Source organism: Xenopus tropicalis, chromosome 1, assembly GCF_000004195.4.
Source record: "Xenopus tropicalis strain Nigerian chromosome 1, UCB_Xtro_10.0, whole genome shotgun sequence".
Lineage (NCBI taxonomy): Eukaryota > Metazoa > Chordata > Amphibia > Anura > Pipidae > Xenopus > Xenopus tropicalis.
In genome coordinates, this window is record NC_030677.2 from 105,719,621 (window position 1) to 105,744,843 (window position 25,223).

The following is a 25,223-nucleotide window of genomic DNA, read 5'->3' on the forward strand; positions in this document are numbered from 1 at the left end:
GCTAGGACTTTTTTTTTTAATACTTGTTACCCAACCCAAAATCTAATTAAACTTTTCAAAATTAATGAAATTAACCAACAATTAATTTATGTAGTAATTAGTGACCTATTAAAAAAATCTGGGGATGAACCGAATCCACTGTTTTGGGACTGTTTTGTGAAAGTCTCCAAATCCTGAATTGAATCTGAACCTAACTTGCATATTCAAACTAGAGCAAGGAATGGTTAAAGAGAACCCTGTACAGCAACAACTTTTTAACTTCCATATTTGTGTGACAAAAAGTCACGTGATTTTAAGGGTTCAGTTCAGTCAGGTACTTGGATTCAGCTAAATCCTGCTGAAAAAGGCAGAATCCTGGCCAAATCCCGAATAAAATCCTTAATTTGGTGCATGCCTAAAAAAATCTTATCAAATAGTTATATTGCCCTTTTACATCTTTTACCTTTAGCCACCATTTTATATGGTCTGTGTGCTGCCACAAATCATCTAACAGGAAATGATGCAGGCTCTAATGGGAAGAAGTATAGAAGTAAAAGAGCATTCATTGGCTGATGTAACCTAGCATGGATGTGTACCCTTGGTTTGTGTATTTAGTTTTCTATTTAGGGTTATGCAATGGCACATACTGATAGAGAAGTACATTTTTATGAGAATAGTTAATTCAGATGAAACAGTGTTTTGCGTATGGGCTATTTAATGCTACATAACAGATGAAAGATGTGGCTTGTGTTGACATATTGTGGCATTGTTTTCGTGTTTTTTTTCCTTTCCTTTGGATTGTAGGTATATGTTGAAAAGCTTTGGACAAGGAGCGCAGGCCTGTTCTTCAAAAGTGTATGTTTCAAAGTAAGAAATTTGTAACGTTAATCTATAAAGCTCTGCTCACAAGTATTTCATTTTCTCAGAAATTGTAGAAAATGGTTTTTCACATGACACATTATTCTCAAATTGTCAATAGTATGATGCCGTGAACCAGAACTAATGCAAATGAAACACCAAACAAGAGCACAACTTGTGTTTGTATACATGCCCCAAATGTATTGCAAGTACAGGATGCACCAAATCTGCATATGCAAATTAGGGTAAGGGAGGCCAAAAAAAACCTTCATGCTGCACGTGCGGCAAATCATTTTCGACTTTCTTGTTTGTATGACGACAAGTCACATGATTTTAAGGATGAGGATTTGGTTCGGCCAGGCACTTGGATTCAGTGAAATCCGAATTCTGCTGAAAAAGGCAGAATCCCAAACCAAATCCTGGATCAGGTGTATCCCTAATACACAGGGTATGAAACACAGGTTGGTTCCTTGTGTTTCATGCCCATGTACCTTTTTTTTTTTTTTTTTTTGGGAGGGGGGTGTCTAACTTTTTTCAAAAGACAGCAGATTTTAGGTGATGAGTGATATTTTTTGCTAAAATGTATATTTTGTAAAATATAAAAAGTAAATATAAAAAGCCTTCAACATTATCCAGTCTGGCTGATATTCTTTTCTGTTCTGGAAATAGGTCCTGTATTTTTCACATATAACAGGTGCCGTAGCTGCATATACAAAACCTACCATAAGGCAGTAAAAATGTCTCTGGGGACAAATCCCTAAACTGTCGTATGTCTTTTCATTTTACAGCCGAGCTGCAACATGTCATGGCTTGGGAGGCCATTTATAAGGCGCTCACATGAAAAAGCAAGCCTAGGCAATGACTAATTTCTGCCTCAATGCAGCCTTTAGCCTGTACCAGTTATAAATTATTGCTTGTTTCTTCTGCTTTATTGCTCTAGCCTTTTAATCTCAGAGGGTGGCCTAGGGTTGAAAAGATGCAGAATACTGAAAACGTACATTTATCATTTTATATTCTGGTTTGGTGGGCTTGTGTGGGGTGTTAGTTTTTGCAAGTGAGTAACAAATATTAGCTAGTTTAATGCCTTGTTGCTTTAATGGAACGCTATAATAAGAGAAAAAATGTTTTGTTTGGCCCTGTAAACGATATTTTAAAAAAAGAATAGTAAATGTGAAAAAGTTATGGAAAGTGAGAACACAGTTTCAGACTAATGATTAAATGCACAGTTTGCAATGACATTTATTGATTCTGTTTAGTTTGCCTCAAAAATACAGACTGATACAAGCAAAACTTAATTTGTGGTTTTAGAGGTTTTTGGGTTTTATTTTTATTTGTAAGCATGTGAAAATTGTTATGAAAAGGAAAAATTCAAGGTTTTCATTTTCTTTTAGTTTTTGTTACAAATTTGAATTTGTGATTTTTATTTTATTTATATTGGTATCTTTTAATAAATGACTAGACATTTGTGGTTTTAGTGGAAATTTGTTTTTTTGTGGTTTGAAAAAAACTCTAAAACCACTAAAATCAGACTGTCCTCTTTCTGGCTGAGAAATTCTATATACTGCAGAAATGATTAGCCATATTTTATTTCTTTTTTAAATGTTAAGACAACATTACCAAACTTCTTAGATTGCATGTGCTATCTTAAAGAGGCACTGAGACTTCCCAGTGGACTAGATTTGTTTTTACCTCACTCATAGGGACAGAAAGTGGAATGTGACAACTTTAATTTAAGATTTTGCCCTGTTTCATGCAAGAAATAACATTAAACCATTGTCATTTTTTATTAAAACAACAGGCAAAAAGTATGTTCAGCACAAGCGCTATGCATTATAATGATGTATCCTGGAAACCTGCTGTTTGCATTACTGCAGCAAGTCGTTAACAGGCTTAGTGGAATGATTTTAAATAAGAAATCTTGACCGGATTATAATTTAATTTTTTAAATGAAAATGAAATATTTTTAATTTCAGAAGTCAGTCCAACACTAACAAAACTTTAAGATGCAATAGAAACTTAAGAGGTAACTTTTTGGATGGTCGCAGGTCTTTACATAAAGAGATGTGCCATAGTGCTTATTGTAAAATATTTTAGTGACTGCAGGACAAGCATCTATTTATTTAAAGGAGAACCGAAGTTTAAATCACTGGGGGTGCCAACATGTTAGGCACCCCCACCCCCAATCACTCAATCTTTATTTTTAACTTAGAAATGAAAAGCTGCTGTTTTTTTTACTCTAGTGAGCATGTGCACAGAGACACAGCATGCTCCAGAGAAAAAGAAGTGGGAATAGGAAGGAAGATTATGCTGAAGAAGCTCTTTAGATATACCCCGGGCCGGTGCAGTTTTCTCTAACAGAACCAGCCTGGGGTATCAAGTAAGCAGCTGCAATCTAATATTTGGCACCCCAGTGATTTAAACTTTCTTGCCTTCCGCATTCCCCCCAAGAGAGTTATAAAGGCCTCTGTAGGGCCCTTTGCCCCCCTCCCCCCACACACTCCTTTAACATGAATTACTTCCACAATACTGTGACAGAAATTGATAGAAGATCTTTTTCTTGACTTTGCTAGACTAGAATAGTAAAAACAAGGAGCAGTGCAATTGGAGTAAATCAGCCCATGCAATTACATAAAGCTGTGTTGTACCAAATTTAAACAAGTACAAGTCATCCTGGATATTCCACTTAGTACCTTCCTAAAATAGTGACTGCAGTACAAATAAATCTACGGGGATTGCTAAACTGTGTCTTATTCTTATAATGGCCACAGTACTATATTACTATGCCACTTTATGCCCCTTATAGTTTCCTAAGATAACTAAGAGCAGAAATCGCTATTATAAGGATATAGTGTGTGTGTGTGTGTGTGTATTGTGACATGCTGACTGCCTGTACACGCAATGGTAGGCAGGCATGCAGAGGACCTGGAGCATAAGAGACAGGGCACCACGTCTTCAGGCAAAACACAGGTTTATTTAGGGCCAATTCTTCCCAACATCAACATAAGGCAGTTCATAAACAGTTCAGTGTTATGATATGTCCCTCATTCAGGGCTCTCACATTCCAGGGTTACTTCCACACTCTGGAACACTCAAAAAATTAGAACTATTTGCTTATAATGGAGTCTATGGGAGATGGCCTTTCTGTAATTCAGAACTTTCTGGGTATCGGGTTTCCAGATAAGGGATTCCTTACCCATACAAGTATATGCATCACGGCTAGCTGTATTATATTCTTATTATGATTAGGCTCTAGAAGAGTGTTCTAAAAATGAAAGCAGTCTGTTTATCATGGGACCTGTTAACCAGAATGCCTGGGACCTGGGGTTTTCCTGATATGAGGTCTTTCTGTAATTTGGATCTTCATACCTTAAGTCTACTAAAAAAATCAAGAAAGCATTATTTGAACCCATTAGATTGTTTTGTCTCCAATAAGGATTAATTATATCTTAGTTGGGTTCAAGTACAAGGTATTGTTTCATTATTAAAGCGAAAAATTTTCATTATAGAGAGCTTTCCAGATAATGGATCCCATACCTGCATTTCCTTTTGTGTCTTGCAAAGTTTTCTTCTCTTTGTGAAGAAAGTTTGGAAAGGTATCACTAGTATTTTAGACCTGACTGTAAAAGGTAGAACTTTCCAGTCCATTATTTCTTGATATATGTTGAACCTTATATATTCTTACCTCTCCAGACCTATATTTCTGTTTGTCCCAAATACCAAGTACAATACTGTGGTCTGCATACATTCTAATCTTTTAATCCTATTAGAGCTAGTCAAGCTTTAGTGGCAGGCTTGTGAAAATACCTTACTTGCTTTGTTTAAGAGTCCTCCAAGGAGACCATCAACAGCAACCTTAATAAATACTGAAATGTGTTCTTGAAAAGCAGTATATATAACATTTCTACTACCCCCTCATGCAATTATTCTACATGCATGCTCCAGCATATTAAAATTCTCCTGAGTTGCCAGCTTAGAGGTAAACTATATAATGAAGCTTTTTGATACATCAAAGAGATGGCTAAAAAATAAGCAATCGTATTTCACCATAAAGTGATAGTATGCAATATTTATCCTCATTAATTCTTCGGTCTCCATTGTCTTATACTGCAAACATGTTCAGATATGTGCAAAAAATTAAAAAGTAAAAAAATGTAGCAACTTACAAAATTGTAAAGTTAAAAAAAAGTAAAATTGTGCATATGCCATTGAATACTTTACTCAACAGAAGGTAACCTGACAAAGTTGAAAATCCACTGGGCACACAAATCATTACTGCATTCTCAGAGAAAAGCACCGTGATAGACATGTCCAGGCTGACTGACTGTGGCAATCTGTACATTTTGGCAAATGCCATGCTATAAGATATCATAGGCACTATTTATTGGGCCAGGGCCTATTTCAGTCTGGACCCGGACATCTCCCTATTTACCAGGCATTTTTATGTCAGGTGCTTCTAATGAAAGGTAATGGTGCTTTAAAAAAACGATTCCAGCATTGCCAAAAGATCCCTGCTAAGTAACAGAAGTTTATGTCAGGAGTCTGACAGAAATAACATTTGTCATTTAGATAAAAAGAAAGTGGATGTCTATGTGGAAGAGTATTTTATAGCCGAGGTTCTCTTTAAGGGCCAAACAATATTATCTGAATAAAATATTTTATATTGCTAGGTGGTTTCCCCAATAACATCCCTTCTTGGTGTCTGGACCCACAGTATGACAAAAGTGGCCTTAAAGTGGGCATACACAGCCACCTTAAGGTACGCTTTTCATACACAGAGGGAGCCATAGAAGGTATGATGACCTTCCTATTATTCTAATTGTTTGTGCTTGGATGCTCTATGACCTGGTCCATGTGGTGTATAAGTAGATTACATTTTCAAGTCCTGATTCAGAACCTAACAAAATCCTTAGCACATGCGTGTTTGATGGGATCAGTGGGCCTCCATATACATAGCAATTATTAAATATACAATTTTACAATAGTATTTGTACATGTAAGCCAGCTTTAGTGGGTGGTGAATGCTTCCTCCTACTAGATATGTATTCAGACCTCATTAAATAGTGTTATACCCAGCCATAATATGTTACATTAGCACAATTCATGTATGGATATTAATGGTTTAGTGTCTCATTAGCAATGCAGATGCTTCAATTAAATCTCAAGTTTTGCTTTAGTGTGCTGATGACAACACTAATGTCAGGCATCTTGATACACAGACCAGTTTCTTCATTATTAAATCTTTTGCAACTGTATGCCTTGATTTTCTGCTATTAATGCCTGAACCTTTCATCCAGTCCCTGTCAATATCCATGCCACAAATTATTTAGCTGCAGGCCCTGTAGCCTGTACCACTGACCCTTTTACTCATGTCACATTTACTTTTGTTGGTGTCATTTTTCCAGAAAACAAGTACACAAACTTGTATGCAGTGAGAAGCAATAGGGAAAACAGCATGTTACTGGTTTGTAATTTTGGCATTCCAACATTGCCAAATTATGGTAACAAATCTCCATGTATGACAAATCGCTATATGTCACTGATATAACTTCCTGGGCACTAGAGTTTGCACCTGTGCCCATGGTCCCTAGTTATGCTATATGTTCTTATCCTTAAAGGAAAACTATACTAATTTTAAATTATGTTAAGTGACCTATTAAAAAATCTCGCCAAGCTGGAATATATATATATATATATATATATATCGGTAAATATTGCCCTTTTATATCCTTTCCCTTGATCCACCATTTTAGTGATGAGATCCCATGACCAGAAATAATGCAGCTTTAACTGTAACAGGAAGAAGTGTGGAAGCCACAGAACTCTGTCCATTAATTGGCTGATGTGACCTAGCATGTATGTGTGCTTTGGCTTGTTAGTGTCCACTGTGAATCCTATGGTCCCAGGAGGTGGCCTTAATTCTTAAAATGGCAATTTTCTATTTAGGATTACCCAATTCTACTAAAAAAGTATATTTTTATGAAAATGGTTTATTTAGATGAAGCAGGGTTTTACAAATGAGCTTGTTTATGCAATATATTTTATACAGACCTTTTTAAATAGACCTACATTGTTTGGGGGTATAGTTTTTATTTAAAGGTCTGCTTATGAATGACATTATGAATTGGCAACCAGGGCCCACCCGGTGTGCCTGGCAGCAGCTATTTCTCTTCACATATGACACTCTGGTCATAGTCTGTGTGCCAACATTTTTCACAGTGAGGGCAGTGAGGTTGTGGAATTCCCTTCTGAGTGATGTTGTGATGGTAGATTCTATTAATGCCTTTAAGAGGGGCATGGTTGAGTTCTTGAACAAGCATAGTATCCAATAGCCTTGTTCTTGAACAAGCATAGTATCCAAGGCTATTGGATACAGTTAGTATTGATGTTGGTATATATGGTTTCTGTATGTGAATGTATAGATAGGTCAGTATAGGTTAATGTGTGTACTCTGCCTGCCATACCCTGCCTTGGTGTACCATACTCTGCCTGCACTAAGCTGCCTGTGTGTGCCATACTCTGCCTGCCCTGTGCTGCCTGTGTGTGCCATACTCTGCCTGCCCTACCCTGCCTGTGTGGGCCATACTCTGTCTGCCCTACCCTGCCTGTGTGTACCATACTCTGCCTGCCCTCTGCTGCCTGTATGTGCTATACTATGTCTGCCCTCTGCTGCCTGTGTGTACCATACTCTACCTGAACTATGCTGCCTGTGTGTGCCATACACACAAGCAGCATATGTCAGGCAGTACATACAATGTTGGCACTGCTCCTCGGAGATGTGAACAGGTGAACAATTTTGGTGCTTACAGTTTTGAGTCTGAGGTGTGAGCAATGCAGGGGATGAACAATGCAGTTACTAAGAGGTGTGAACAACACAGAGGCTTAAACTATTGGGGATTACATGTTTAAACAATACAGAGGGTTAAGGCCTGAATCTGAGGTGTGAACAATGCTCGGCCAGTTATTCTCAGTACTGAAACCATTTAAAATTTACACAAAGGTAAGCAGTCACCGCAATCAGACAGGTGGGGGGCCGTGGACCACCAGTTGGACAGCACTGGCATAGATTCATAGGCAATGTGTAGATTTGCCCCTGGCTTTTACATAAAGTATAATACTTGTTCTGCTGTATCTGGAAGCTGGTTTTATAGAAAGTTTATAAATATGTCTGTGCACAGTTCCTCTTTTTTTGACTGGTTTTACCCTATAATGATGACTTCCTTTTGTGCTCAACAATAACTAAGCCAGCATAAATCCATGTTAATGGCAAAATCTATTTTTTTAATACATTTTAGTAGATTTATGGCCTGGTTTTTCATTATTACTGATACATTATCTGGAAATTCCCACTTCCCAAGCCTGTAAAGCCAGATCTCATGCCTATAACAAAGTTATATTGGCAACATGTCTGTAACAACATGCCTGTAAATAATATAGTATAGTATATTATATACTAATATATACTGATATATATAGTAGCTTCTGACTTTCTTGTTTAGTATGGAGCATATTAGAAATTGTGAAACTAGAGTTACAGAATTTCATACCATTGGTCTGTATAGATGCAAGCTGTGACAATCTGTGCAGTCTTATTTAGTTTACCGTAATGACAATTATTCTTTTTATTAATTCAAATTGATTTGCATGACTCTTAGACTAATCTTCATGGTTCTCCTCTACCTGACGATTTTGATTGAAATAAATGCTAATTGGTTCGTCACTACTTATTAATGGTGTGTTTTACTAACAAGCAATTTGTTTGATATTGTGCGTAGCTATTAACAACCATGCAATTTCCTATGAGTTTCTTCAGATTACATTTTCATATATATATATATATGGTACAGCTATTTACGTGTATGTACCAAATTAATCTGTGATATGAATTCCACATCTGTGCCCACCTCAAAGCTAGAAAATATGAATTTCAGGTTGCTGATTTCAATCACCAGATGAGCTTGGCATGTGAATCATCAAAATTACATATGTCCTTATATCTTCCCTTAATAAATAGGAAAGGGCCTGGTGACTATGATATGCCTACAGATTGCCCACTTGTCTCTGATTTACTTTGCACACATCTAAGCATTTATATTCATTGATTCAGGTGAGATCAGCAATCGAATCAACGTATAATTTTCAATTTGCATACAAATTTGGCTTTTTATAAGTCTCACTGTAAGAGCTGAACAAGGTTGCTTGCTTGACAGGCTATATATATTCTTACAGATGTGGATGGAAGTTTTTATACTAGCTGCTTTTTTCTGTAGCACAGTGAATTGTGATTGATGCATTTGTTCTAGGAATGATCAGTTTGGTTTATGTAAATTGTGGATAGACTTTGTGCTGTTGTATTCCTTTGAGTCAAAATGCAGCTACGTGCATGGGTGCCCATTCGAATAGAATAAAATACTGATCAAATATATGGTAATGAAAAGCAGCAGCATTTTTACCTGTTATCCACTGTAATGGAAAGAAAGAGTCATGAAGGGAAGTAAGTAGGGAACCAGGAATGTGTAGATAAGTTTCTACTTCTTTTGTATGAAACATATATATATTTTCTGGCATTGTGCTTAATTCAGAAGTTTTGTACACTGAATCAGTTGTGCATTGGTTTTTATAAAGATTTATTTCACTGTAAATTTCTCTACTTGTCTTTTTGTTTGTTATTCTTGGTTCTACCTCATATTTTACTGGATTCATAGTAGTTCTTTATTTTGGACACCCTCAGATTTCTAAAGGGGGGGGGGGGCATTTACTCTATTCTGTACTATTGCATGTCTTTGTTTCAATCTGGGATGCCAACTTTTGCTCCAAGGATCCACTTGCTATTCTGCAACAGTTCCTTGAACCATTTCCTTTTTATTGAAAGACTGCATTTTTGATCCTCCTCCCCCTCTGTCGTAGCCTACTATTTTGGGGGGAAGTATAGTTTAATTTTGTCTATTGAGTTTACTTTTGTTGTCCACACCCCTCTTCTTTTTGACACCACCTCATGAAATAACACTTCCGTTTTTGTTTTTATCCAGATTTTCCACATGACTTATGACCTTGCCAGTGCAGTTATGCGGATCTTTAACTTGATTGCCATGATGCTGTTGCTTTGCCATTGGGATGGCTGCCTACAGTTCCTTGTTCCTATGCTCCAAGATTTCCCAACTAACTGTTGGGTGTCTATAAACAAGATGGTGGTAAGTACATGGTATTGCTCTTGTTTTGCTTGAAGCTGGCCATACACGCACCGATTGTACATTGTACGAAACCTCGTTTCGTATGATATTCGGTGCATGTATGGCAACTCGGCGAGGCGACAATATATCGCAGGAGGCTGCTGATATTGGTCGACTCGCCGATCGGGTGGGTTAAAAGATCTTGATCGAGCGCCATAGAAGGCGCCTGAGCAAAATCTGCCTTCAGGGCTGAATTGGCAGAAGGCGGTAGAAATCCTATTGCTTCTACCTCCATATCTGACGTTTCAGCCCTGAATGTCATTGGTGGAGTGGAACGATGGTCGCACGAAAGGTCGAAAATCGTCACGTGTGTGGCCACCTTTAGTCTTTATCTAGTTGCTGTAAACAACAGGTATGGGTAATATGTTTGTGTAAGTAGATTTTTTTGGTTGCTAAATAATTATTTGCTATAAACAAGCTGTTTAGTGTCAATAGCCACACTCTTCTCACACTTTATGGGTTGAAAAAACAGTAGAAAACTATTCAAGTGATGCTAGGGTTAAGTCCTTGAAGTGTTACAGTGACTCTGCTTGAAACAAGTAGCTGGTGCCTGGAAGCTGTACACTGGCACATGAGAAGCCACAAAGGGGTCTGGTAGTGCCCAGGAGAGAGGGATCAGTGTCCTGGTGTGTGTGTCCGCAGAATACCGTATCTCAGCACAAGAATAATTATAGATTTTCTGCCTCCTCCTCTCAGCCTTTCTCCACACCACTTCATCTCCTGGTTATGTCCTTTCTCGTGTCTTCTATTTTTGCATTGTATTTTTTATTTCTAAAGATTTTAATTGTTTTTTTTCATATAAACATACAACAAAGGGAAAGGACAAAAGTTAAAGTAGAAAAAGAAAGAGCAGAGAGTCTCAAGGGCCTTAATATATAGAGTTGTCATAATACATCTCCCAAGTGGTAAAGGGTAAGATACATTCTCTTTAAGAATTTTACATGTATGAGCAGGTACCTCATAGAGATAGTTAAGTCATGGAATTGCTGCAGAGCATCCTTCCACATGTCATCCTCTAATTCAGAGAGAGACCTTTTTTCATTTTTTTTTTTGTTGTTTATTTGATCTAATGGGCTGGAGCCCGGTTGCATTAAAATTGTATAACACAGTGATAGTGGTTTTCACAGAACTCCTTGAAGTAGATATACTTCCAAGGTCATTTCCTTAAGCTGCACCAGCCTAAAGGGGAACTGTGTTTGAAATGCATGCTTGTGCTAAAGGTATCAAAATACCATATTGGAAGTAGAATGGAATTCCTGTCAGAGTTGGAAATAGTATATATTCACCATGTTGAACAATAACCCCTAGGGTTTTCACACCACGATTAGCCCAGCAGCTTATCTCAGAGACTAATTAACATATGCTAATTAGGATTTGGAAGGGTTACATTTTCCACTTCAGTGTTTGCGCGGACATTTAACCCTTCCAAATCCCAATTAGCATATGCTAATTAGGAATTGGATTCGGTTTGGCCAGGACTGTGGATTTGGCCGAATCCTGGATTCGGTACATCCCTAGTCCCCCTCCTTTGCCTTTTAGTGGCCTTGACTCAGTTTGTCCAAATTTTTTTTCTCAAGCCTGTCAAGTGATTTTTCACACACCTACCTGTCTTCTAGCGATCATTGCCCCTAGGTTCACTGTAACCTTTGTGGCAATGAAAATGAGAGCCAGTGTTGCACAACATAATGTACAACAGATTTTTAATGTAGTTACCTTTTCCTTCCTTGCTCTTCCTTAGAATGATTCATGGAGTGAACTTTACTCCTTTGCACTCTTCAAAGCCATGAGCCACATGCTGTGTATCGGCTATGGGCGCCAAGCTCCAGAGAGCATGTCAGATATTTGGCTTACCATGCTAAGCATGATCGTTGGAGCAACATGCTATGCTATGTTCATAGGACATGCTACAGCTCTCATCCAATCTTTGGACTCCTCACGCAGGCAATATCAAGAAAAGGTAAGAACCAGGTTGCACTTTACTGAATTCTGTGAATCTGGTACTGCTTCTTTTCTTCATTATGTTATTTCTTCAGTAATATCACTGACTCTTTTTTTTATCTCCCTGTCATTATTCTTATTTCTGTGTTCACTCTAACAGTACATTATGCTCTATGGTACATTCTGTTCTCTCTATCAGTAACTGTGCAGTGTGGTTGCACTTCTTTCTCCAGGTACTCTGCTTATATAACTGTTCTCTCTGGAAAAATTACTTATTTCTACCAACCAGCATATTAACTGAAAGCTTTTATGATTACATAGATCACCTGGAAGTGCTGACTTCATTTAAAAAGTGCTTATATGTGAATGCAAGAAAGCAAAGCTAAACTAAGTGGAAATGCATCAGGAAAACTGAGTATTGTAGTTCAGGAACTGTCAGATATTGCAGAGGATGAAAGATACCTATGGATAATGGCAGTGATTCACATGTGTATATACAAAAGAGATTCTTGTATAAACAGGGACAGTTCCAAAAATGTCTGACTGCATATGCCATGGTAGTAAATGTACCAAAGCTTTTATGCTTTGTATGTAGTTCAGTTAATATCCCTAACTAAAAGCAGAGGCTGCTTAGAATAGTTGACAAAACTTGCCATATTGTATATAATTCTTTCTTTGCTAGTGATTAGCCTTCCATGTAGGAAATTTAGTGGGGTAAAGGGGCATTTTCATCATTTAGCTAATAGCTACTATATTCCACAACAAAAAATATTTTGGCCTTATGTACTGCCAGATATTTTCTATTATTTATAGCATTAGGGCTCTTGGAGACAGGCATGTACATGCTTCTTTCTAAATGTATCAAAATGCATATATTTAAACGCAAGTGCACTTTTTGAGCTCAGTGTGCATTTCTTTTTTTATGTTTTGAACATGTTTCAAATGCTTAAAAATACAACTTGTGTTTAAAAAAAAAAAAAAAAAAAATGCAATAAAACTGTGCTTTGTGATAACACAGATTTGAATGTTCGTATATAGTACCAGGCAGAATGAAATGTAATTAGTTAGCTCATGTGCTTAGATGTATTAAGACACACACAATTGGCCTTTATAGTCATTGTATTGCCACTGCCTTGTTTTTAACAGTGCTTCTATGCCCTGATTTTTTTTATAATAAGCTAGTGCCACTTACTTGAGTGAGGATTGTTTCTGCAAAGGAGTTCCTGTTTCTTTTTGCAGTACAAGCAGGTGGAGCAGTACATGTCCTTTCACAAGCTTCCTGCTGACTTTCGCCAAAGGCTTCATGATTATTATGAGCATCGCTACCAAGGCAAGATGTTTGATGAGGACAGTATCCTAGGAGAGCTGAATGAGCCCCTGCGAGAGGTGAGAGAAACATTAAGACCAGTGTGCAGGAGTCGGTAACATTCATACTTGTTTTGGGTTTAAATCTAGCATTCATCGATGGGCAGGCGGTTTGCATGAAAGCACTGACAAAAGGAATATATGGTTGAGTGAACATGCTAAAAATATATTTATGAGGAGTGTGCAAAACTAATTAACTCTTTCCTTTGTCTCCATGTTTTTTATTTCTTTTTTCACATCTCCTCACTTCCCTTTTCTTCAACTGCCCCATGTTTCTTTTTTCACATCCCTGCATTGCTCCTCTTTATCCCTTTTTTTCTGGAACTAGGAAATAGTCAACTTTAACTGCCGGAAACTGGTAGCATCCATGCCACTGTTTGCCAATGCTGACCCTTCTTTCGTGACTGCCATGCTGACCAAGTTGAAGTTTGAGGTCTTTCAGCCCACAGATTACATTATTCGTGAGGGGACTATTGGTAAAAAGATGTATTTCATCCAACATGGAGTGGTCAGCGTCCTCACCAAGGGCAACAAGGAGGTGAAGCTGTCAGATGGCTCCTACTTTGGAGGTGAGCGATTGCAATTACATTTATGGCTCTATAAAAATCAATCATGATTATTTAAGACTTCAATTTCAAGGTTTTGGTCAGCAGGGTGAGTGAGGGCATACTTCATACCATTATCAGGTAAACTTTAATGAACAGGAATTAAAACAATAGCAGCATAGTTCAGACATTTGAAATTGTAAAAATCTCAAAGACAGCTGGGATGCTGATTGATAAGCCCAAAATATGAACTGACGATCTGACACTTTTACAATTTACTAGTTCACAGTTTTGGGCAGTTTTATACAGCTAGGCAGCCTTTCAGCTCAACAGCACTTTCCCAAAGTGTCAGCGACACTATGGACTTCCTGCATTCAGTTAACCCTAGAGTTGTTGACTCCCTGTTGAGCAAAGCCTGGTATTAGCAGCTTATAACTGCTAATATCTCAGAAACAGTTAAAAATAGAAAACAATTGTAAACTCCAAAACTGGTCAAAGAAACACGCTGATTAAGTTAATGTCAATTCATTTTGTGGGTTTAGACCCCTTTTAATTACAGCAGAAAAAGACACACTTTTCTGTCTCCAGGATCTATAGTATCTTGATACCAGGGCCAATATTTGGGTCACATGGGAGGCCTAGGCAAACATACCTTGTAACAAGCGCTTATAGCTCTGTATACAGTTCTCTCCTGTGTCTTAACTACAGACATTTGATTGAGCTTAGTCAGTCTTGGAGGCCTATCTTTTTGGTCCTTCACAGTGGTTAGTAAGCTGCCTGTCTAGTCACCATGCTTATGTAGACATTAGGGGTGAGTCTTTTCCGGTCTATATGGTACACGGTTGTGTACTTGTGGTTCAAAACAGACAAGACAGACAGGATTAACAATTTATTTAACAGTATAAATATAAACTGTTAGGAGGATCCAGACTAATAACCACAACACTGCAAAATAACAGTTCAGGAGTTATTTATCCTTTTTATTGAGATGTTGAAATTTTCAATATTATAAATATTTTCTGTCTGTCCTCTATTAAAAAAATGGTGCCAAAATTTTGAAGATAGACATACTAAGATTTTTTACTTTCAAGATCTATCTCTTATGTAATTACAGCAGTCTGTGCTCTGGGCTCCGTGTTTAACCCCATATGCATATGTAATGGTGCATATATGGGGTAAGTGCAGTGTTTTGTTTTTTTTTTGACACATTACTAATACATTCCTATCTGGTTTCTTATTTTGCTCCTAGTTGGAGTTTCTTTAAATCAATGATCATGGGCCTTGTTAACTGACTTTTTTTAAAATGGGCTACTTTTCAAGGTCCCGGCTATTTATGGCTAATGGAGCATGGGCCTTCAATAAACATCCCCTGGGACAAAGCGTGACGCCACTGTGAGCAGGCATTGGTGCGAAATGCATGGCTTTATCTAGGCCTTGTGTTTCTGAGGAAAATGTTAGTCCAACTGCTGAAAGGAATTCTCTCTTTTTCATTTACTTCTCTTGCTGAGCACTGGTTGAAGGTCAAACAAGAATATGAGAATGTGGAAGAATGGTAGTATGCTCTGCACTCATGTATCCATAGTGCCAAAGTGTCTGGTTTATTTTTATATGCCTGTGTTTCATTAATTATTTTGTATAAATGGCAGTAAAAAATACTCACGGGGGTGTTTTATATATATTGCAATAGATAAGATGTGGTGTTGTGTGGTGGTTGCTTACAAATTTACAAACTGATTTTTGCTGTAGACTTGGTGACATCTTATATGGTCCAGCAAGCACTGTTTGATGTAGAAATGCATTTACATCTGACAAGAGTCATCACAGCTCCCGTGTGCTCACCTGAAGGCCAGTGCTCTGCATTGTATATATTTTAGCTGAATATTAATATAGCCTGCTTGCACCACAGTTTGCCTACAGAAACTTTTTGGACTTAGCCCCCTGAATATATTGGTGCAAGAATATTGTAACGCTTTTGATAACTCCTTACATCATCCCATGTTAAACCCAAATAATCTTGTTTGCCATCTTCTTGACACAGACATGATAAAGGGAAGCATCTCATCATGGGCACATGTTTTGCTCCACTTTTTGCCTGCTCTGTTCCATCACTGCAAGTTCCTCCCGCATCTTCTGTTCTAACTACAACAATCCTATTAGATGCTATGAGATGCTACATAAAACCAAGTATATACTAAAGATCTAACAAATCTTTTTTTAGTTGAAAGATGTCATTGACAATAGTTGTCAGTTATTTTGCTTGTTTTGCTTTTTGTTTAGTGGCTTGAATTAGAGATTGGAATATAAATAGGGGAGGGACTGAATAGAAAGAGAAAGAATAAAAAGTAAACGTAACCATAAAATTGTAGCCTCGCAGAGCAAATGTTTTTTGGCTGCTGCGGTCAGTGACCCCTATTTGAAAGATGGACAAATATAGAAATGATAAGCAAATAATTAAAAAATGATAAAAAATAATTAATGAAGACTAATTGCTAAGTTGCTTGGAAGAGGAAATTCGATAACATACTAAAAGTTACATTAAAGGTAAACCTCCCCTTTAAGCAGTTAGGCGTGGCTTAATTGCACAGCACATGAGTCAGCTCAGTTCCACCCACCTTTACAGGCTGTACAGCATTGCCAGTAACATCAGCCACTGTAAACTGTAAGTGTATGTGAAGTAGTAAGGCCGCAGTAGCATCTATGTGTATTTTAATTTGCCCTTAACTTTTATAAAAATGCATTAAAGCTGCTTGATATCCTGGATTTGCACTAAATTCTAAAACATTGCTATACAACCAGTGCCTTTATTACATTATATGTGGCTCCTAATTTACTTTTTAGAAGCAGAGACAAGTCATTATCAATATTGATCAGTTTTTGGCTCACGTGAGAATGGCACATTTCTCCTCTGGGAGACTTAATTCCCTAGCCAGGAAATCTGACACTGTTAATGGTTATTGATCTCCAACTTACACCAGAATGCAAGCTATTTTCCTATTCAAATTTGCTGCTATAATTGTAGTCGTTCATAAATGGGCCTCATTCCATTATAATACAGGAGTATACAGCCCTAACAATGGTGGCTGTGAAAGTCTGCTTGATTTTTATTGAGGAATCAAGGCTGCTATCCCTGCACTTACTGCATGTAGGTAATTTTACTGCCTGAAATGATTCATGCCTAGTTACAAACTATCAGAAACATAATATAAGTTAAATTTGGTCAGATTCCTTTACCTGCTCATTATTAAGCTGTTGACTGGTGCTCTGTTTCCCAATTAAGTAAAAGCACCAATATTTGCTTTCTAGTTTGTCTAAAAGTTTGGTTTTTTTGCAGTCGCAAAAAATTACAGATGTGAATGTCCAAGAGTCTGCATTACTAGCTACCTTATATCTGGGGCAAAAAGTCTGAGTAGCAGAAAATTTGCAAACCTTGACAATTAAAGGCACTTTTTTGGAAAAAAAAACTCTTTGGCATTAGCAGAGGAAGATGAGATTTCCCAGTGTGTCCAAGGAGGAGCATTGGGAAATAAACAATATTCTCTTTCTACAGTAGCTTAGGCCTTTAGAAAGTGCATGTCAGGCAAATTGCTAATACCCATTTTTAGTTTTTCTTAATGATTAATGAAGTACATAAGTGGCAGAACCTTCAAACTAAGTGTGGTTTAGGACCCTGCTGATCCAGCAGTTTCCTTTTAAAAACATTTTTTGGTACACAAAGCTTGACATTATGCCTCCATTTTGGTTGTAACTGCTGCTTGGTGTCCATTTTGATTTTATTGCCGTGTTCGTTCTTTGCTCATTACACATTATAAACCTAGCAGCTGCAAATCACTTATACTGTAAAGATGTTTAAGGTCCTTCTAAATGAAACATGTAAGATGGCCTGACTTGTTAACACTTTTTCGCACACACATTTCCCTCAGTCTAGTGCAAATGTGTGACAATATCCAGAACTGGTTTTAAGTTCTAGTCTGTGATAAAATATGTTATACAATAACATCAGCCGCTCATGAGTGGGGTTTATTGTAAGCCTGCCACGTCACTCTTACATTTATATGGAGAGGGAAAAATGAGAGGAGAAGTTTAAAGGTAAACAAACCGTGCTTAACTGGGAAGCTGCCTCTCATCAGTGGCCGCCTAATGGAGTCCTATATGGAAATGCAGTAAATGTTAGAAAGAAAGGGGAGTGACTCAACATGACCTCTGGTAGAGCTGTCTTCATTTACCAAAAAATGGAAACGCAAACAAGCCTGTTCTACATTCAATTTTATATAAGCATCTTTGTTAATACATTTATTTCTTGGGGCCTCAGGACCAGCATTTGGCCACTCTGCAGGTTTGCAGATCAGTAACCATCTGTATCTGTAGTGAATCTTAGAATCATTTATATTGCATAACTGTGCCGTATGCTGTACAAGTATTGCTTAGTTATGTCTTAAGTTGATATCCTTGCTCAATTGCTCTTTGAGTCTAAAAAAAAAAACAAAAAAAACAATATATATATATGGCACCTCTGGGGTGGAGTGAGATCCCTTTTCAGCAGATCATCCTGAATTTGATGACTGTGTAATAAAAATTGGTACAGGTATGGGATCCCTTATCCGGAAACCCGTTATTCAGAAAGTTACAAATTACGGAAAGGTAATTTCCCATGGACTCCATTATAAGAAAATAATTCTAATTTTTAAAAATGATTTGCTTTTTCTCTGTGATTATAAAACAGTACCTTGTACTTAATCCCAACTAAGATATAATTAATCCTTATTGGAGGCAAAACAATCCTATTGGGCTTATTCAATATTTAAATTATATTTAGCAGACTTGTCCAAGTCATGGAGATCCAAATTACAGAAAGATCCCTTATCCAGAAAACCCCAGGTCCCGAGCATTGTGGATAACAGGTTCCATACCTGTAACAGAAACATCACAAACATTTACTTTGTGCAGACTGTTTTCCTTTGGGCATATTTAAACTGTTTTATTCCATGTGTCTTTAAACTTGCATCACTTTATGTGTCCAGTAAACATGCTACTTGGCATAGTTTAGAACAGTGCTGTCCAACTTATTACGTGTAAAGAGACCGTTATCTCATACAGCATATTTGAGGGCTGTAAATTAAAATGATGAATATCATACAGTGAAGTGTATTTTGGAGGGCCACATACATCCCACCGGCCTCCAGTTGCATACCTCCCAACATTTGAAAATGAGAAAGAGGGAGAAAATATTTTGCCCAGTGCAGTGAATTTTTTGTGGCCACACCCCCACATGTCCCGTTTTTTCACACTATCCCGCTGTACTTATCAAAATGCCCCGCTGTGCCTTTAAGTGTCCAGCTCATCTTCGGGTCTTCTCGTCTTCCTTCAAGTTTTTTTTGGCTCTTCTTCTCTTCTATTACCGTTGTCTTTGGATGTTCACGGCTTCTTCCTGCGTGTTTGTCTTCGCTCTTTCCAACACCTTCAGGCGCTTCAGGTCAGTTTTTTTTGTCGTGGGTACTGATGCTGCTCAGGCTGTGGGTCACAAAAGTTACGCTGGTGTTGCTCTGTCTTTATCTACTGCTCTACAAGCTCTACTTACTGCTCCATTTTTTTAATAAACCAAGCTTGGTGAGTCCCTGACTGTAACAAAAAAGTGTAACTTTTGTGACCCACAGCCTGAGCAGCACCATCACCCACCCTGTTCGTTCTGAATTTGAATTGAAGTGGCTTGCTATGTCATACTCACATCTCGCGAGGCTTGCAGACATTCAGAAAATGACAAAAAGGACTGTGATGACCCAAAGCGCCTGAAGGAGCCAGAAAGAGCCAAAGACATGTGCAGGAAGAAGCCGTGAAGATCCGAAGACAGCGGTGACGGAAGGAGCCGAGAAAACTCGAGAAGACCTGAAAATGAGCAGGACACTTAAAGGAGAAGGAAAGGCTAATAAAGAGTTAATCTCAAGCTGCAGGCATACCTTCAGTTATCTCAATAGTGCCCTTAAGTCTCCCCATATTTCACCTGTTCAGAAGATCTGAAGCCAAACAGGAAGAAAAAACGCTGAGCTGGGTAAAGGGGATTCCCATAATGCCTCACTCCTGCTCAGACCATACGACCAGGACACAGTAGGCAGCGCATGCGCATTGCTGACACGCTCCCCTCCTCTCCCCTACCCAGGCCCCTGTGAGCGCGCACACACAGAAGCACAGAACGAGCAGGGAAGCACAGAGCGACCAGGCGAGCGCTGTGGGGAGCGCGCGCACGGGGGGGGGGGGGGGGTGGGGGTGATTGGTCGCCGCAGGGACGATGCTGGGGGGAAATCCAACATGGCCAGCCTGGGTTAACCCAGAAGTGTAAATTCTAAGGCATTGACAGTCAGACTAGCAACAGCAGACATTGTAGAATGTTCTACGTCAGTCAAGCAGTTAATAGGTTTATGAATCTGTAACTCCACACAATCTGTAACTCCACACATAGCTTCAGTCAGTGCACAGTTTGTTATAAAACGTCTTGCTTAACAGCCATTCATTTGTGCCAAAAAAAAAAAAAAATATTGATGCTACCTTAGAAATGTGCTTTAAGCATTTAAAATTTGAAATGTAATAAACTAAAGAATATTATTACAATGCAAAATGCACATTTCTTTTATTCATTCTTATTTTATTGAATTGGTATTTAGTTTATAACTATTTCAGTTACATTCAGTAGTTACCCTGGTATGCCAAATTGTGTTGTCAGCCTGGGATTCGCAGAAAAATACTGAAATTAGGATAAGAGCACACTAATAAAACAACATCATCATCATCATCATTATTTAGTTATATAGCGCCAGGTAATTATGCGGTTTATATAATTCATAACAAACAGGGATCTTTGAAGAATTTAAAAACAGGACTTTACAGATTAAGAAAAGGATTAGGGGTCTTACTCACAAGAGCTTAAAACATTTGTTATGTCAGTGATTATAAGGATCATATAATTGTTGTTTATGAAACGTATTTATTTAGCATCCACTAAACTTTGTGGATTTTTTAAACCACAATAACAGTTTTAAATGTGCTTAAGATGGTCAGAAAAAAAAGTGTGGTTATTTTGGCAATAGTGAGACTTTACTTTGGAAGACAGATATGTCACACGCTGCAGCTTCTGAGAACTGCAATTTATGATTTGTGGGTAAGGATGCTGGAAGGTTCAGCAGTAGGCGAACAAAATAATATGGCTGCTCTGGGTTTGAAAGGCTTTCTCATTTTTCCTGCTGCATATTTATTATACATTTGGCAGGCAGTGTTATAAACTATGTGGTTTATTTGCCATTATAAGCAATAATCCAGTGAACTATAGTCTTCTCTTTCTCTGCAAAAAGAGAAAAGACAAAGAGACCTGGAATATAATGTTCTGTGTTTCAGGTCACGGTGCTTTGTGTCTGTTTTTTTTCTTGCACAGTGAAAATGTGCTTGACTCAGGTAAAACCTAACAGTGCGTAGTCAGTGATGCTGCTTGTTGTTATGGAAAAGTCTGTTTCCTGCCTTAACATAGAGAGAAAACCCTGACTTTGTAGCAAAAACATTTTTATGTATTCATAAACTGCCAACACTATGCAGTAGAAGGGTGTATACTTCATGCATGCATGGCTAATGCATGGACCTTGTCAGGTAAATTAGGGGAGCTGGAGTATATTGCATGTACTGAAAATTATGATTTAAAGGAGAAGGAAAGGTAAAAACTAAGTAAGCTTTATCACAAAGGTCTATGTAAATACAACCATAAGCACTCACAGAAAAGCTGCACTGAGTTCTCTTTCAAAAGAAACAGGATTTAAAGCCATCTGCTAAAGACATTACCAAGGACAATGTGGAATCCCTTTGGGTAGAAATTTCAGCAGGGTTAAAGGTTAAAAATGATCATTGGTGTATGCTATAAACCACCCCGTATAAATGAGGAGGATGAGGCCCAGCTACTATTGCAAATGGAGGAGGCTTCACAACTGGGTCAAGTTGCTATTATGGGGGGGACTTTAATTATCCGGACATTGACTGGAGTAATGGGGTGTAAAGAAAAAGCTAGTAGGTTTGTAAATATGCTAAATGACAACTTTTTATTTCAGGCAGTTCAAGAACCTACTAGGAATGATTCTATTTGAACTCTAACATTTGTGTGGGTGAGCATTTGGGGAACAGTGATCATAACATAGTCTCCTTTGAGATAATGCTACAGAGACACCTCTATATTAACTAAAATACTCAATTTTAGACGTGCAGACTTTGCCAGTATAAGGGCATCTCTGCAATGTGTCAACTGGGAAAGGCTTTTCATGGGGTTAGACACAGAAGGAAAATGGAACATCTTTAAAATGTTGCTTAGCAAGTATTACAGGTCAGTATATTCCCCTTGTAAGCAAGGAATGGCATTGCAAAGAAAAACCTTTTTAGTATCAAATTTGGTAAGAAAAAGTTAGCTGGGAAAGCAGAAACTTTCATCAGGTACAAGGAAACAAATAAAGCATGCAAAAAATCTATCAAGCAAACTAAAATATAGATGGAAAGGGATATTGCAGATAGGAGTAAAAGGAATCCAAAATTATTTTTTCAATATGTAAATAGTAAAAAAAAAAAAGCAAGAACAGGTGGGAACTTTATTATCACAGGGGGGTATATTGGTTGATGAGAACAGGGAAAAAGCAGAAATTTTGAACTTTTATTTTTCATCTGTCTATACATCTGAGGAGCCAGATAATGAAGGCTTCCCTTTTAATTTACCCAGTTCTAGTAATATAACTACTGGCACATGGGTCACTCAGGAGGAAATTCAAAAGTTATACACTAAATGGTAGAGCGTTGGGGGTATCCTTAATTTTAAAGCATCTGGGGGTTTTTGTAGAAAACAAGTTGTCTAATTCCAGGCAGTGTCATTCTGTGGCTACTAAAGCAAATAAAGTTCTGTCTTGTATAAAAAAAGGCATTGATTCAAGGGATGAAAACATAATTCTGCCTCTTTATAGGCATCAGGTAAGGCCTCACCTTGAGTATGCGGTGCAGTTTTGGGCTCCAGTCCTTAAAGGAACAGTAACACCAAAAAAATTAAAGTGTATAAAAGTAACTAAAATATAATGTACTGTTGCCCTGCAATGGTAAAAGTTGTGTTTACTTCAGAAAGTCTACTATAATTTATATAAATAAGCTGCTATGTAGCCATGGAGGCAGCCATTCAAAGGAGAAAAGGCACAGGCACATAGCAGATAACAGATAAAACACTATTGTATTCTACAGAACTTATCTGTTATCTGCTATGTAACCTGTGCCTTTTCTCCTTTTCTCCAGCTTGAATGGCTGCCCCCGTGGCTACACAGCAGCTTATTATATAAATTATAGTAGTGTTACTGTAGCAAACACACCAGTTTTACCAGTGCAGGGCAACAGTGCATTATATTTTTATTACTTTAAAGGTCTTTCATTTTTTGGTGTTACTGTTCCTTTAAGAAGGATATTAATGAGCTGGAGAGAAATGATTGTGAACCACATTTGTTGCATGTTCCCTTTTCCTCTTTTGTTTTGTTAAAATAAAATAAAGGCTATGAAAAAACCCAAATATTATTTAAAAAAAAAACTGGTTAATTAAATTATGTATTTAGTACAAAGATGCTTCATGTTAGGCTGTGTAAATAACTGTGCAAACATTCTGCCACAAACAAATTAATGGTAATCATATTGGTAGAGCAGGTACATTGCTGGAATATTTTGTTAAAGGCAGAAGTTTTTCATAACACAAAGTTGACGTTAAAGATATAGTAGATAGACTTTGTTGCTGCCTTTGGGTATTGCATATCTACATGAGAGGGAACTACAGCACATTTTTTCCACTGCTGAGGTATTCTCAAGGCACCAACAGAAGAGAGCTATGTATTAAAGATCAGATAGTTTTGTTCTATTTTGGTATATGGAGAATGTCGCCAGTCAGGGAGGGAATATGACGGCTCCAACTCTGCTGTATTAATGCAAATATGTAGAGATGGGATGTTCTCTGCACATAATAATATATACCTGCTTACAGTCTCTGTCCCAGAAAGAATATGTTCATGTAGTGTCATTTCCCCTAAGCCATCCATCCATAAAGTGAAACCCTATAGTAATGAGAGAAATGATAGAACTTTTATGCAAAAACTGTGCTAATAAAAAGGGGAAGAAGAATCTTGAATGTTGATAAAAGATCTGGGGTTTAAGTAATATCTGTATTTGATGCACCCTTAGATATAGTATTCCTAATAGAATGTAGAAGTTTTCTCAATGCAACTGTAGGATTAAAGACATGCCCCTGGAAGCCTCATATGCCAGGTATACTGTAATTGTCAAAGTGCTTGTGAAGCTTGAATGGGAAATGCCTGGCGGTGCCAGTACTGGTGCAACCTCCTTCTTACTCTAAGAATGCCTATTTAGTGCTACCCAGAGACAGCCCATTGGGAAATAGCAAATGTTAGGTCTGCTGCCTTTGTTACAGGCCAGCAATTTTCTTCACGCTGTCCCTATGCAATAAATACTATCAACAAAGTATTGCTATAAATAGTTAAACATACATACATGCATGCATACATACATACATACATACATACATAGTAGGAAATAAGTATTGAGAAGTAAAATCTTTTCTACTAGCTGCTATGATACAGAGGATCTGATTAGAAATACTTTTCTTAACCTTTTATTTATCTAACCATGTATGCAGCTGCTGCCCATTAGCCAGATGGTACCCGTTATGGCTGCCAGCTTATTGAGCATAAAGCTCAATATTACTGGGCAGGTTTACTACAGATGCTATAACCTGATCTAGTACACACACAATCTCCATAAACCCTGTGCTTAATGGGACAGCACAAATTAAACAGAGTTCATTTGTGCTGGGAGGGATACTAAAGCAACAATTAAAGGGCTCTACATACGTGCCATGCTCCAGATGTTGCTCAGCTGCATACCAAGCTTCATGCCAAAGGCTGCTGTTAGAATTGTTATGGGTAGTTTATTTATAAAACCCCAGCATTGTATTCAGCTCTGCAGGAGACCAGGGAGCAGGAGAGCTGAGGTCCAACCATCCCTTGTATAAAGGAATTGGGGAACTGAGTGACATATGGCATTGTTTGTGTCAGTTCCAGACCTGGTAGAGGTGTACATGATATAAACCATGATAGAGTGAGTAAAAGTTATAGTATGGAGGCAGCAATGTAGAAATCTACTCTCCGCTAGGTCTGTGAGCTGCCTTTTATACATTGTTTCAGGAGTCCGAGCCAAAAGTGCACAGAATGTAAACAGCCAGATAGACACGGCTTTCAATAGCAATTTCATTTGCAAA

At 37.8% G+C, this 25,223-nt stretch overlaps 1 protein-coding gene across 2 annotated transcripts in view; it reads left to right on the top strand.

Moving 5' to 3' along the window:
- hcn2 (hyperpolarization activated cyclic nucleotide gated potassium channel 2) overlaps positions 1 to 25,223 on the top strand; it is a 43,954-nt gene that overhangs the window by 12,096 nt on the left and 6,635 nt on the right. The window contains exons 3-7 of one of the 2 annotated variants that reach the window (XM_031905936.1): positions 784 to 846; positions 9,864 to 10,025; positions 11,803 to 12,021; positions 13,242 to 13,388; positions 13,696 to 13,936. In XM_031905936.1, coding sequence (XP_031761796.1) covers positions 784 to 846; positions 9,864 to 10,025; positions 11,803 to 12,021; positions 13,242 to 13,388; positions 13,696 to 13,936 — 832 coding nt within the window. The remainder of the gene's footprint in view (positions 1 to 783; positions 847 to 9,863; positions 10,026 to 11,802; positions 12,022 to 13,241; positions 13,389 to 13,695; positions 13,937 to 25,223) is intronic. The other variant, XM_002939769.4, reaches the window with a different exon arrangement.